Source organism: Leucoraja erinacea, chromosome 2 (genome assembly GCF_028641065.1).
Source record: "Leucoraja erinacea ecotype New England chromosome 2, Leri_hhj_1, whole genome shotgun sequence".
In the NCBI taxonomy this organism is placed as follows: Eukaryota; Metazoa; Chordata; class Chondrichthyes; order Rajiformes; family Rajidae; genus Leucoraja; species Leucoraja erinaceus.
Window position 1 is genome coordinate 93,534,091 of NC_073378.1, and position 15,843 is coordinate 93,549,933.

Below are 15,843 nucleotides of genomic sequence, written 5' to 3' on the forward strand. Positions count from 1 at the left end.
CAGAGGGCTAGTATGGACATTGTGGGTCAAATGGATTCTTGGGCTGGCAGCTCAGTCACTCAAGCCTGGTGTGCTGGCAGCTCACTCACTCACGGCTGGTGGGCTGGCAGTTGACTCACGGCTATTCCTTGAAATTCCATTTCAAGCTGGGTGCAAGGCCACCAAATTCAAGTGCAGTTTCCTAACACTTCAAGCAGGGTGCAAGGCCACCAAATTCAAGTGCAGTTTCATACCACTTCAAGCAGGGTGCAAGGCCACCAAATTCAAGTGCAGTTTCATACCACTTCTAGCATAGTGCAAGGCCACCAAATTCAAATGCAGTTTCATACCATTTCAAGCAGGGTGCAAGGCCACCAAATTCAAATGCAGTTTCATACCATTTCAAGCAGGGTGCAAGGCCGCCAAAGACAGAGAGTCGTGACCTCTCCCTCCCCCATCTTGCAGAGACTGAGCCATGCCCACACTTCCTGGTTTTATAGTCCCTCCCCCCTCCCACCGGACGGGACGTGACCTTCATGGCATGATTGACAGGAGAGAGAATCTGAATTTTTTTTTAAACACTAATAACTCTTTTATTTTCCATTGATGGGAAAAATCCTCGACACCTGATGAGCGGAGGGGGATTGAGTAAGATGGCCCAAAATCACAGCCGTAAGTGGTAGCGTTTTTTTCTAAAATCAATATACAGTGCAAACAGGAAGTGGCCAAGTTTAGACTTTTAATTATATAGATTACACATTTAAGATTTTTCCCCCTCATTGCAAATTGATCCATCTTTTTGCCAACATCTCCACAATTAATTTAAATCTGGATACCTTGTTTTCCTGTTTTTAGATCAGAGCTCTTTTCTTTGTCTCTTCATCATCATCATCTCAAATACTTATAGACTCTGAGCACTCAGTAATACCTATTTTTCAGTGCAGTAAAGTATGTTGAATAGTAACAAGGAATACACGGTTGCAAAAATAAGCATTAAATACTAGAGCTATCATTCAAGTAGTAACACTTTAAAATGAAGTACAGCATACATTATACTTGTAAATACACAAATCTTGTAACAAATGATTTGTGATATACAACATACCTGCTTTTTGTTATAATCCTTTAGTGCTGTTTCATAGCCCTCTTCAAGCCTTTCAAAAGCAATTCCTACATCTGTGGTCCAATATATTTGTGAGCTGGTGAGTGCCACCTGAGCAGAATAGTCAAAAATCCATTGATCTCTTGGTTTTTCCTCATAAGCCGCTACAGCCTCTGTAATCTGATGACGTATGGTTCCCTGCATGCTTTCCTCTACTCGATTTAACCAAGCTTCAACCTTGAAAAGACAGGATGGTCAGCTTTTATATAAACAAAACTCAAATTGCAGTAATAGAAACATATAAAATAGGTGCAGGAGGAGGCCATTCAGCCCTTCGAGCCAGCACCATTATTCATTGTGATCATGGCTGATCATCCACAATTAGTAACCCGTGCCCACCTTCTCCCCATACTCCTCGATTCCGCTAGCACCAAGAGCAAATTATATTCCTTTTATAAGTTTCTATAAGATTCCCTCTCATCCTAAATTCCACTGAATACAAGTCCAGTCTTTCCAATCTTTCCTCAAATGCCAGTCCTGCCATCCCAGGGATTAACCTCGTGAACCTACGCTGCACTCCCTCAATAGCAAGGATATCCTTCCTCAAATTAGGAAACCACAACTGCATACAATGCTCCAGATGTGGTCTCACTAGGGTCCTGTCCAGCTGCAAATGGATCTCTTTACTACTATACTCAAATCCTCTCGTTATGAAGGACAACATGCCATTTGCTTTCTTAATTACCTGCTGTACCTGCATGTTTCCTTTCAGCGACTGGTGTACAAGGACACCCGGGTCTTATTGCACTTCCCTTTTTCCTAATCTGACACCATTGAGATAGTAATCTGCCTCCTTGTTCTTGCCGCCAAAGTGGATAACCTCACATTTATCTACATTATATTGCATCTGCCATGCATCTGCCCACATACTCAACCTGTTCAAGTCACCCTTCAACCTCCAAGCATCCTCTTCGCAGTTCACACTGCCACCCAGCTTTGTTTCATCTGCAAATTTACTTATGTTACTTTAAATTCCATCATCTAAATCATTAATATATTGTAAATAGTTGCGGCCCCAACACTGAGCCTTGCGGCACTCCACTCGCCAATGCCTGCCATTCTGACAGGGACCCGTTTATTCCTACTCTTTATTTCCTGTCTGCCAACCAATTCTTTATCCATGTCAATACCCTATCCCCAGTAGCTACCCTCCAATCCACAGGAACTGACCCTGAATCTATAGAACATTGGAAAATGATCACCAATGCGTCCACAATTTCTAAAGCCACCTCCTTGAGTACCCTGGGATGCAAACCATCAGTCCTTGGGGATTTATCAGCCTTCAGCCCCATCAGTCTACCCAATACTATTTGTCACCTAATGCAAATTACTTTCAGTTCCTCTGTTTCCATAGATCATCTGCCCTCTAGTACATCTGGGAGACTGCTTGTGTCTTCCTTAGTGAAGACAGAACCAAAGTACCTGTTCAACTCTTCTGCCATTTCCTTGTTGCCCATAATAATTTCACCTGTTTCTGCCTTCAAGGGACCCACATTTGGCTTTACTAATCTTTTTCTCTCAACATACCTAACAAAGCTTTTACTATAGACAAAAGTGCTGGAGAAACGTTGCCTATTTCCTTCGCTCCATAAATGCTGCTGCACCCGTTGAGTTTCTCCAGCACTTTCGTCTACCTTCGATTTTCCAGCATCTGCAGTTCCTTCTTCAAAGCTTTTACTATCTTGCTTTATATTCTTGGCGAGCTTACCTTCATATTTCATCTTTTCACCCCGTATTGCCCTTTTTGTTACCTTCTGATAGAAACATAGAAATTAGGTGCAGGAGTAGGCCATTCGGCCCTTCGAGCCTGCACCACCATTCAATATGATCATGGCTGATCATCCAACTCAGTATCCCGTACCTGCCTTCTCTCCATACCCCGATCCCCTTAGCCACAAGGGCCACATCTAACTCCCTCTTAAATATAGCCAATGAACTGGCCTCAACTACCCTCTGTGGCAGAGAATTCCAGAGATTCACCACTCTCTGTGTGAAAAAAGTTCTTCTCATCTTGTTTTAAAGGATTTCCCCTTTATCCTTAAGCTGTGACCCCTTGTCCTGGACTTCCCCAACATCGGGAACAATCTTCCTGCATCTAGCCTGTCCAACCCCTTAAGAATTTTGTAAGTTTCTCTAAGATCCCCTCTCAATCTTCTAAATTCTAGATGTCCTTTGAAAGTTTCCCAATCCTCTGGCTTCCCACTATTTGCTATGTTATACACCTTTTCTATTAGTTTTATACTGTCCCTCACTTCCTTTGTCAGCCACAGTTGCCTCTTACTCCCCTTAGACTCTTTCTTCCTCTTTGGAATGAAATGATTCTGCATCTTCTGGATTATGCCCAGAAATTCCTGCCATTGCTGTTCCACCATCATTCCTGCCCAGATCCTTTTCCAGTCGACCTTGGCTAGTCGACCTTATGTGAAAGTTGCATCAATAGCATTGATGGCAAATAGCAAATTGAATTGATCTTACACAGATTACACTGGCCAAGGTGCTAGATTTACAAATTATGAGTCAAATGTCAGAATTCCTCAGCACCTGCAAAGATAATAAATGTCATGCAACTTAATAACTTAGCCAAAACACAGTACTATCTTCTGTATGAAAACCTGTACCAGTGGGGGTGGCATGAGGCACTGTAAATCTAGCCTCTGATTACAAACATATAAAAAAAACTTTGCGCTATTTTGAAAGTCCTGCAGCATAAAACCTTGTTATTGTGAGACTGAGCTGGACTGAAAAATCAAAAACTGCAGATGCTTGAAATTTAAATAAAAACAGATTATATAGGAAATACTCAGTAGGTCAGGCAACATCTATAGAAAGGGAACCAGCATTAACATTTCTGCATGAAGATTCTAAGAATGGGTAGTTCTGCTATGATACAGTAGGTGTGTTCCTAAGAAACCCCGTTATAGAAAATGGCAGGGGTTAACGGCAAGAGTTTAAGACTCAAAACACATTTTTTTTTTCTCTCAGGCAGGACTTTTAACATAGTTCAAAGTTTATTTATATGTAAAAAATACTGAGGTCTGTATGTTATATTGTTTAAAGTATTATTGCACAAGGGTCAATAGAAGCAATTGTATGTCATATAGTGGATGCATTAGTGATAATTTTTCAAAACTCTTTAGATTCTGGAGTAGTTTCTGAGGATTGGAGGGTAGCTAATGTAACCCCACTTTTTAAAAAGGGAGGGAGAGAGAAAACGGGGAATTACAGACAAGTTAGTCTAACATCGGTAGTGGGGAAACTGCTAGAGTCAGTTATTAAAGATGGAATAGCAGCACATTTGGAAAGAGGTGAAATCATTGGACAAAGTCAGCATGGATTTACGAAAAGGTAAATCATGTCTGACGAATCTTATAGAATTTTTCGAGAATGTAACTAGTAGAGTGGATAAGGGAGAACCACTCTACTAGTTACATCCTCAAAATGTTTGTAAGAGACTATGGTCTTTGATTATTGCAGGGATGGTACATGGAGGTCCCTAGATTATTATTTTTTTGCAAACAGCTTTTTTTCTGCATGTCAATTTCCAAAGTACCTTTTAAGTGGTTCTCCAGTTCCCGATCAAAATCGTATTATAACCGATTGGGCAAACATAATACGAATAGTGCTCCCTATTTCATCAATCACATTATATCCAAATCACAGTAAGGAAACAAGCATTATAGCAGAACTGCCTGTATGAGAATCAATATCAAATGCTGCATCGTTTTTCTTTATTCTCTTACATAATATTTGTATGTTATCACATTTCAGCAACTTAACATACTTCCTTAAAATAATTAAGTTTAAATCGTGTGTAGGATGGAACTGCATATGCTGGTTTACACTGAAGATAAACAAAATGCTTGAGTAACTCAGTGGGCCAGGCAGCATCTCTGGAGAGAAGGAATAGGTGACATTTCAGGTCGAGACTCTTCTTCAGACCTCAAATCATGTATTACTACAAATCATGTACAGGTGCACAACCTTTTATCCGAAAGCCTTGGGACCAGACACTTGTCGGATTTCGGACATTTTCGGATTTCCGAATGGAAGATTTTTAGCGTAGATTAGGTAGGTAGCTTGAAAAGTCTGGAGCGACTGCCTCCTCCCCGGAGACCGGGGAATCATTGTAAATCATTGCATACATGTTAGTCAGTTAGTTTCGAGGGATTTTATGTGGTGGTGGTGGGGTGGGTGGGTGAAGGGGGAAACTTTAATTCTTAGTCCCCTACCTGGTCGGCGACTCCCAACATCGCGGAGCTGGGGGCTCCGTCCGGCCGCGGGCGGTGCCGGTTGGAGCTCCGACCCCTGCAACTCTACCCCTGGCTGCGAGGCGCTCCAAATCCAGCGCCGCCCGCGGTCGGACACCCGCAGCCCCAGCTCCGTAAATGTTGGGAGAAGGCGGCCTCCGCGCCCTGGAGCTTACCGCACAGCGACCCGGTAAGGCATTGCCCGCTTCCCGCTGGTATCCCAGCGCTGCGACGCCGCCGACTCCCAACATTTGCGGAGCTGCGGTGGGGGGTGTCCGGCCGCGAGCGGCGCTGGATTTGGAGCGCCTCGCAGCCAGGGGTAGAGTTGCCGGGGTCGGAGCTACAACCGGCGCCGCCCGCAGCCCCAGCTGGGAGTTAGCGGCCACAGCGCTGCGGAGCTTACTGCACGGCGACCCGGTAAGGCATTGACCGCTCCCCGTCTCTCCGACCAGGTAGGGGACTAAGAATTAAAGTTTACCCCTTCAACCCCCCCTTCACATAAAAGCCCTCCAAACTAACTGACTGACATTTAAGCAATGATTTACAGATGTTTAAGTGTCTCCCCGGTCTCCGGGGAGCAGGCAGCCGCTACAGTAGTACAGACATGGGTTGACCGTGGGTCGTTTCGGGTCAAGTTTGGCGCCAAACGCGAGCTTTGGTGTGCAGACGACATCCTGGAAAAAATGGCCGGTTTTCGGAGTTTTTCGGTTTCCGGAACACCGGATAAAAGGTTGTGCACCTGTAATATTATAGAATGGATACATTTCTTGCTTTGAACAGGCTAATCCCACCTTAAAATAATAAAAGCTAGAAAGCAGCTTATCTCCATGGGGTGAGAGATAGTTTTGAATTTGCAGTCAATCCCGATGGGAAGCTGGCCAAGAAAATGCATCTCCACCACAAAGTTAGCAACAGGTCTGGATTTTACTTTCTGCACCAAACATCCAACCTCATCATCTGTGGGAAGGCAGGACATGACTGTCTACTGTGTTACTTATTTCAAGATGTTTTATTGTGAGTTGTGAAAAAGATGAACATTAATCTGAGAGATGACAAGGTGCCTGCATGATCAGGGCCCTTGATGAGCAGAAAGAGGTTGGGCATGGGATGATAGTTGGCAAGGACCTCGAGTAACCCAGTGATTCTTTTTTATGAAAAGTGAGATGATGATGGTGGTTTTTAAAAGGGCGTATTTGTTTGCTATCAGTTAATGACATTTGTTGAACATTTCTATTTAATATGGAACCTCCTTTGTAACATTATGACACCTAAACTCCAAATACCTTGGGGGGGGGGGGGGGGGAGGAAGAGATGTAAAATATTTTGGTAGCTAATTATTAGGGCAGGTGAACACCAGCTTTATGCATACATACATGGCAATGTACATGGCAAACCTTAGTGTCAAATACCCATTGTCGATTGACACTTTGCTTGTCTGTCTTTTGTCACCTGTTGTGATACTTCAGTCAAATCCTCCTCAGTTATTTTATTGTAGTATTTTACATCTAGCTCTTCAATGATTTAGATTAATAAGACCATTGATGAGCCTTGTCAGGCAAACTCCCCCCCCCCTCCTCCCCACAATGCTTTTAATTCTTGGGCATGCATGCACTTATACCAACTGCCAGATTTAATGTACATGCCTAACTGCACATATGTAGATGGTGGGCATGCCAACCACTCTGTTACTGAAGTCTTTGTGATGAAGTTATTCCCACATTGCAATTCTGTAACATTCTTTTGACACTAAGGTTTGCCATGTACAGTTGGTCTTACCGTACATTGATTTCCTTTGCTGAATATAAAAATGTACATATTCCACAGAAGGATAAGGCTTTAGTTTATTCCTTGCACATTTAAAACAGCTAGCCGTTTTGAAATACCCATTCAGCTTTATGTTTTATGTTCTGAGCCGTGGGCTTGTTTAACTTTGGTTACATTGCAACTGACCTGCATGAAAGCATGTCAGGTCATTGTTGTAGCATGTGGGTTAGAACAGTGGAAACTTGAATTAATAACCAGATAATGTGTGGACTATCACATTGCAGTGTATGAAAATAGGTTGTTCCATTTCCTACATTAAAACAGTAACAACTTCATTAGTTGTAAAATATGTAGAGAACGACATGGCATATAGTATAAATACATCAATTTCTCTTTCTTTCACTTACCTGCCCAATACATTTACACTTTACTTGGAATGGGACATATTCTTTTTCTCGACTGTACATTCCTATTGCAATCTTATTTATTCGTTTTTCTTGGTCTTCTTCAAATTTAAGATCAGCCATGTTATCAAAGAGTTTGGCAAGGTGACAGGTGACCTGAAATAAATATTGACTGAGATATTAAAAGGATACCTTTAAAATATATATTTTGTTATGCAGGTGGATTTCTGGTAACAGCTAAAAAAGTTGGTATAGCTATATTGCTTGGTTTAGCAATCATTTATGGCTATTTGGATGCTATATAAGAAAGAGTGTGTAACATTGATTTTGTTTTGTTTCGTCATGTCATGTGTAGAGCTACAGTGAAAAGTGTTCATGTCAAAGAAAAGATGATACATGAACACAATCAAGATGTCCACAGTGTACAAATGAAGGAAAGGATACAACATTTAGTGAAAATATAAATTTGAAATTTGATAAAGTCTGATTAATATATTTCAACGGTCTTCAAAGAGGTAGATGGGAGGGTAGACCCGACCTGATGAGAGGACAGTTCAGTGCCTGATAACAGCTGGGAAGAAACTGTCCCTGAATCTCAAGGTATGCATATTCAAACCTCTGTACGTCGTGCCAGATGGGAGAGGGGAGAAGAGGGAGTGACCGTGGTACTATGCTGGTAGCCTTGCAATGGCAGTGTGAAGTGTAGATGGAGTCAATGAGAGAGGGAGTGGTATTGGATCGAGTTTTGGGATTAACCTCGGTAAATGAAAGTGGGGGAGCATTATGTGGCAGTGATCAACATTCAGTGAGATTTAGAGCATTTACAAAAGAAGATAAATATATTTCAAAAGTGGATGCTTTAATTTGGCCCTTTTACTTGGATGAGGTAGGATTTAGCAAAAGTGAACTGGAAGCAGTTACTCGAAGGTAAATTGGCATCAGAATAGTTTCTCATCTGTCCACAATAACTTTTTCCAGAACTATTCAGGAAGGAAAAATACTGAGGCTTCAGAACAACATGAACAATTTAAAAGATAAGCAAGTGCAACTTATTCTAGATTTCCATGCCTGTTATGAAACATCCAAAGTAGGTTAAAGAGATTAATGGGAATTCTTCTGGCAGATACAAAGAGCTCAACAATATGGAAAGCCTGGAGGAGTATAAAAATTGCAGAGGTGAAATTAAATGTCAAGTACTACATTTAATGTTGGTCACATGAAAGGACTGTGTGATTGCAAAGAAGTATATGCTGATGCTCAGGAAACATGCGAGAGTGCTGGAGGCAGAAGCCCTCATTATATTCAACAAGTACTGGTGTACGCCCTTTAAGAGCTTTAGAATTCTAGGCTATGGATAGTACTGGGGTGTATGATTAAGCTGTTTAGTCTTTAACTAATGGACACAGTTGGTCAAATAATTACCATTCTGTGTCATAAATTCCCCATGATACTATAAAGGAAATTAGAATGCAAAAAGGCTGTCTGAAGGGATACTGGCTGATAAAAAACAAAGACCGCTAAAATGTTCTACAAATAAGTTAAGGGAATGAGCATTAGACTGGAAAGAGTAAGCTCTATTCAAAACCAAAATGGTAGCATGTGAGCGGAAGAAGAAACATACAAACGTCTGACTGAACACAAAATAGGAGCGATGATATTAGGATGGAAGGATAATGATATATCTATTTTACATCTACCCTATCAAACCCCTTCGGAATTAATTGAAGTCACAGCAGAAAAGATAAGCAAGAAATCACAGCAAAAATCACAGTGGGAAATCACAGTGTCCAAGCTATTTCAAGAACAAATTACGATAATAAATTTTATCGGTAGACAAAAATGCTGGTGAAACTCAGCATTATCTGTGGGGAGTATCTGTGGGGAGAAGTATCTGTGGGGAGAAGGAATACGCAGTATCTGTGGGGAGAAGGAATAGGCGACATTTCGGATTGAGACCATCCTTCAGAAGAAGTGTTTTGACCCAAAACGTCACCTATTCCTTCTCTCCATAGATGCTGCCTCACCTGCTGAGTTTCTCCAGCATTTTTGTCTACCATTGATTTTTCCAGCATCTGCAGTTCTTTCTTAAACATAATAAATTTGATGGTACCTTAGTAAAACTAAGTTCCCTATAGTTTTATTTCTGTACTCATTTCACAATTTATTAGCTGTCATCTGCTCTTCATAACTCCAACATTTGTTCAACCTCTCTACAAAACCATCCACATGGCAGAACCTTACCCATTTCCCCTGCTTATCATCTGCCAGTTCATTTTCTTTAATCCTCTCTAGAATGTCTCAATTTAGAAAAAAAATGAGCACAATTGTACAGGTCCACCACCAATTGTTTATATTTAAACCATTTCAAAGTAGTAGAAATTAATAATTACATACTACCATGAAAACAAAGAGAGATTACATAAATATAATCTCTGACGCCATACTTGGTGAAGGAGGCGCGCATTTGCAACTTTAGGACAGAAGACACATTTGATTTCCAACCGATCCTAATTCAGTTGGGTTCAAACATTAAAGCTCTACAGATGATCTCAATAGAGTTTTAATGCATTCAGAGATAGCAAAGGATCTATTGAGTGACTAAAGTGTAAACAGTGTTAAAAAACATGACACCTAAATTCAAGGGGAATGGACATGCTAGGATTTGTGCGAGTACCTTGTTTAAGAGATATAATTATTGAATATAAGGCAGGAGAATGGGGTTGAGCGAAAGATAGATCAGCCATAATTGAACGGTAGTGATGACTCAATGGGTTGAATGGCCTAATTCTGCTCTTATGACATGAATTTAGACCAATCACAATGGGCAATCATATAGACCTTTTAGCAGTGCTAGCATTTTTCTCCTGTACAATCCACAATGTTCTTTTTTAACACAACCAAATATGTACAGTGCCCTCCATAATTTTTGAGCCAAAGACCCATCATTTATTTATTTGCCTCTGTACTCCACAATTTGAGATTTGTAATAGAAAAAAATCACATGTGGTTAAAGTGCACATTGTCAGATTTTAATAAAAGACATTTTTATACATTTTGGTTTCACCATGTAGAAATTACAGCAGTGTTAATACACAATTCCTCAAACACAGCAATGTCATGTAAATGAAAATAGTCATGTTTAGTATTTTGTTGCATATCCTTTGCATGCAATGACTGTTTGAAGTCTGCCATTCATGGACATCACCAGTTGCTGGGTGTCTTCTCTGGTGATGCTCTGCCAGGCCTGTATTGCAGCTATCTTTAGCTTATGCTTGTTTTGGGGGCTAGTCCCTTTCAGTTTTCTCTTCAGCATATAAAAGTCATGCTCAATTGGGTTCAGATCAGGTTATTGACTTGGCCAATCAAGAATTTACCATTTTTTAGCTTTGAAAAACTCCTTTGTTGCTTTAGAAGTATGTTTGGGATCATTGTCTTGCTGTAGAAATAACAGCCGGCCAATGAGTTTTGAGGCATTTGTTTGAAGTTGAGCAGAGAGGATGTATCAGAATTCATTATGCTGCTACCATCAGCAGTTGTATCATCAATGAAGATAAGTGAGCCATTACCTTCAGCAGCCATACATGCCCAGGTCATAACACCCCCACAACCGTGTTTCACAGACGAGGTGATATGTTCATCTTTGTTAATCTTTGTCTCATCTGTCCACAATAACTTTTTCTAGAACTGTGGTTGCTCTTTTAAGTACTTCTTGGCAAACTGCAACCTGGCCATCCTATTTGTACAGCTAACCAGTGGTTTGCATCTAGCAGTGTAGCCTCTATTTCTGTTCATGAAGTTTTCTGCGGACAGTGGTCATTGACAAATCCACACCTGACTCCTGAGGAGTGTTTCTGATCTGTCGGAAAGGTGTTTGGGGATTTTTCTTTATTATAGAGAGAATTGGGATTAGTAAGCTCACCAGTGCTCTCTTTTTTTTTAAATGATGTTCCAAATAGTTGATTTTGGTAAGCCTAAGTTTTGGCTGATGTCTCTAACAATTTTATTTTTGTTTCTCAGTCTCATAATGGATTCTTTGACTTTCATTGGCACAACTTTGGTCCTCATGTTGATAAACAGCAATAAAAGTTTCCGAAGGTGATGGAAAGACTGGAGTTTTGAAGTGCTGAGACCTCTCTTATATCTGCATTAAAGAGGCATTTAAACACACCTGAACAATTACAAACACCTGTGAAGCCATGTGTCCCAAACATTATGGTGGCCTGAAATTGTGGGACAATGTATAAACATAGCAGTCATTTCTACATGGTGAAACTTAAAATGTATTAAAATACCCTTTAATAAAATCTGACAATGTGCACTTTAACCACTAGATTTTTTTCTATTACAAATCTCAAATTGTTCAGTACAGAGGCAAATAAATAAATGATGGGTCTTTGTCCCAAACAATATGCAGAGCACTGTATTTTTAATCGTTCTTCTATGAGTGTACTTGGTGAATTAGCTTTAGGATTTATCTAACATTAAATCTAGTTAGTTAATTAAACTCAAATTAAATGCCTGAATTCAGCACCACATTCGTGAGAGAAGTTTTGTCGAATAAAACATACAATAATAACAAAAATAATTTGAAACACACTCAAACCATGAGGAAAAAGTCTTCTATTTGAATAATAGATACTTTGATGATTAGTAATTCTCAATGGGCCAATATTCAAATGGAATAATGAACTGTTCAGTCATTACAACTTATTTTTGCTACTATTTAACGTAACGCTAAAAAAAAAAACCCCCAAACATTTCAATTTTGCTAAAATCTCCGGTTCACAGTTTCAACAATTCATTAATGCTTCTTAACCAGCTACTTTACAAACAATTGATTTTTTTTTAAACAGTCAATTTATGGATAGCTTTCATTCTGGCTAGCATATTTTTCAAAATGTCAATCATTTTCCAAATGATGCCACTGACTGGGGATCTTGCTCATTGTGAAGCAATGGCCCTCTGTCTACTCAGCAGATGAAATTTGATGTGTTCTATGAAAAGTATATACATGTGTGTGTGCGCGCATGTGTGTGGGTACATATCTATATTACTAAAAGTCTGTTCTTGACCGGTTTTGGCCATCTGTGCTGCGATTTCCGAGAGAACGCCGCAACCTATAGCCGTCATTTTTGGCCACCTCGCTCAGAGCCCCCCTCCGCCGTATGTGTGCCGAGGATTTTTCCCGTCGATGAAAAATGACAGGTATATTAATGTTTTTACAAAATTCCCCATTCTCTCTGCTGCTCCTGCTGGTGGGAGGGGGAGGGACTATAAAACCAGGAAGTGGTGTGCCTCAATTAATCTCTGCAAGCTGGAGCGCTGTCAATTAGTCTCTGTCACTGAGCTCTGAATGACACTGAACAAATGTCTACAGCACAGTGAGTACCCTTAATTTGATTTGAAAATCAAAATATAGATAGTTTGAAGTAAAATAGCACTGCCTGCAAATGGTTGTTTGGGTTTGGGTTGAGTAAAAAAGGCACTATCTCTCTCTCCACCTGTCTCTCCCTATCCCTCTCTCTTTCTCCCCCTCTCCCCCCCCCCTTCCCCTCTACCCCCCCTCTTCCCCCCTCTCCCCCCCTCTCTCTCTCCCCTCTTTTTCTCCCCCATCCCCTCCCCCACCGTCGCTCCCCTAAACCCCCCTCCCCTCCACACACCCCTACCCCGTTCCCTCAACCCTCCCTCCCCCCCACCTCTCCCCCCCCCCTCATCTCACCCCCCTCTCAGCACACCCTCTCTCTCCCCCTCTCCCTCCCCCTCCTATCTCTCTCCCTCTCTCTCCCCACTCTGCCTCCCACCCCTCTCTCCCCCGCTCTCTCTCCCCCTCTCCCTCCACCTCTCTCCCCGTCTCTCTCCCCCTCTCCCTCCATCTCTCTCCCCTTCTCTCTCCCCCTCTCTCTATCCTCCCCTCCTCCCCACCCTTTCCCCTCCTCACCCACCCTCCCTCTTCTCCTCATCTCCACCCCCTATCCCTCTTGCCCCTCTCTCTGTGTCTCTGTCTCTCTCTCCATCTCTGCCCCTTCTCTCTGCCTTCACTCTCTACCCCCACCCCCCCCTCCTATATGTGACTGCAAGTTGGGGGCTATACGTCAGTAGATTGGGTGGTTATGGGGTAAAAGGAGCAAATTAATAATATTAATGGAATATCAAGGGGGGGTAATTAGCGTGAGTGCGGGGGGGGGGGGGGATAGCGGGGGGGGGATAGTTAGTGTGTGACGCTGCATGCCGCTTCCCCCCTCACAACCGCACGTTGGGGGAACAGACCCAACGGGTCTGCACTTGGTCTAGTGTGTATATATTTGTATACGTGGGTCGGTATGTGCAGGCTTGTGTGTGTGCGCGTGTAAACTCTCGCGTGTACAAACTTGCCTATTACTTCATAAAATAATGTAATTACTAAAAATGAATAGTATACCTGTCCAGGCTGTGTTCCTTTTGACAGGATATCCAATAGGTCTGCCGAGGACACAAAATAAAACCTTGGGAAAGCTAAACGTTTGGTTTCAAGGTACTCAGCTAAAGTTTTTTCACACAGGCCTAGCCTACAAGAATAAAAATTTATAAAATATTTAAATTTCATACATTACAACATTTTGAATGTACATTACTCCTCAAAATGCAATAACACATCAGCAAGACTATTTCTTGAAATACTCATAAACTTCCAGAGTTCATGAAAAGTGAAACACAAAGCTTTATTTTTTTCTTATCAAGTTACAATTCAATGTTTTTGGGTGTCAATGTAATCGTAGTACTAGCCCAGCTTCCATAAAGCCTTTATTAGCATAAATGACAATGGAGTAGATATGTAATAGCTGGAGTTACTCCAGTTTTTTGTGTATATCTTAGGATCATTAACATGCCTGATGCAACTGTAGTGCAGGCCTGCCTCTGTAGTTTTAAAATGGGATGGGAAAGATATTACCAAGGTGTTGACTGACCCAAGGTCTTCTGCCTGCTATTCAAAACAAATGACCATTATCCAATCAAAAAAGGAAACAAATAGCACCACGGCATGTGGTGAAGGATTGATGGCTTGTGCTTGTTATTTCACAAGCATATCTGCTATATATTTTTTAAGATTAAGAGGCCCAAAAGTTAGGAACATACAGATGCCAACATACACATCTAAATGTATTAAATACCACTTACCTTTGCTGAAGAGCCTCAAGTGTTTCATATAATTTGGGTTTATTTGTTGCTTCGATTACGTTTTTTGTCTGTGCTGTTTTGAACATTAATTCCTTTTTGCAAAAACAAAACATCAAGAATAATGATCTGAATTTTAAATAATTATGATTTTTACAGGGTGAATCACAGCTCTAAAATATGTATCTTTAAGAAACATGAAAATTAAAGAGATTATGACATGGCAATGGGTGCAGAAGATGCTTTCCAAAGCATGATCATAAAGGGTATGTTTCAATGGAAGTAAAGGGATTATCAGTCAGTGCAATGAGATCCAACTCAACTAGCTGTGTCCTGAGGCATGGTAGCACAGCTATTATTAATGCCATCTCATTTCCAGATGCGAATATGGGCTTGGATGCTGCCTTTGATGAGTTTGCATGTAATCTCTGTAATCTTGTGGGTTTCCTTCTGGTGTTCTGGTTTCCTTGCACATAGCAAAAGCATGATGGTAAGTTAAATGGCTGTTGTAAACAGCTTGTAAACAGTGTATGTTAATGGCAAAACAATTAAATGGGTGCTGGTGGACTAGTAAGAGAGAAAGTTACTGTGCTACAGGGAAATAAGAAGAGAAGATAATGGATGAATGGGATTGCTAAATGGAGAGACAACATGGATCCTTGGGTCAAATGGCCTCTGTGTTGTTCTACTATTTAGTACGTTAATCTTCAAGAACAATATGGCACATCGTTTGATTTTTTGTTGTTGAGTGCCTCTGAATGTACTTAGAAATTGAATTAAACAAGCATGGTCTGTAAGAGGAATAAAAACTCCAAAAATTGTATCAGAACAGAAACTGCCTATCCAGGAGAGAAAGAAAGGAACCGACTCAATGTGGGAAAATGTGAAAGGATCGATTAGGACTTTGTTATCCGATCATTTGTTATAAAGATAATTTGGATTTTGTCCCTAGCAAAAACAGTAGTTCCAGATTAATTGAAAATGCCATTTTTATTTAATAAACTTTAGACTCATGCTACCAAAAAAAGGCAGATCATTCGAGCTGTGATTTTGCAACCAAGTTCAAAGAAGATCATGGCGATTTTGAATATCTTCCAATGTCACTGCTAATGTTACAACAGCTTAAATGAAATTA

The 15,843-nt window shown here is 40.9% G+C and overlaps 1 protein-coding gene across 1 annotated transcript in view; it reads right to left on the reverse strand.

The window, feature by feature from the left end:
- Nucleotides 1-15,843, reverse strand: part of LOC129712715 (dynein axonemal heavy chain 11-like) — a 286,248-nt gene that overhangs the window by 178,415 nt on the left and 91,990 nt on the right. The window contains exons 27-30 of the mRNA XM_055661378.1: nucleotides 14,712-14,803; nucleotides 13,975-14,101; nucleotides 7,560-7,712; nucleotides 1,085-1,318 (exon numbers count right to left, since the gene is read on the reverse strand). Of these exons, the coding sequence (XP_055517353.1) occupies nucleotides 1,085-1,318; nucleotides 7,560-7,712; nucleotides 13,975-14,101; nucleotides 14,712-14,803 (606 nt within the window). The remainder of the gene's footprint in view (nucleotides 1-1,084; nucleotides 1,319-7,559; nucleotides 7,713-13,974; nucleotides 14,102-14,711; nucleotides 14,804-15,843) is intronic.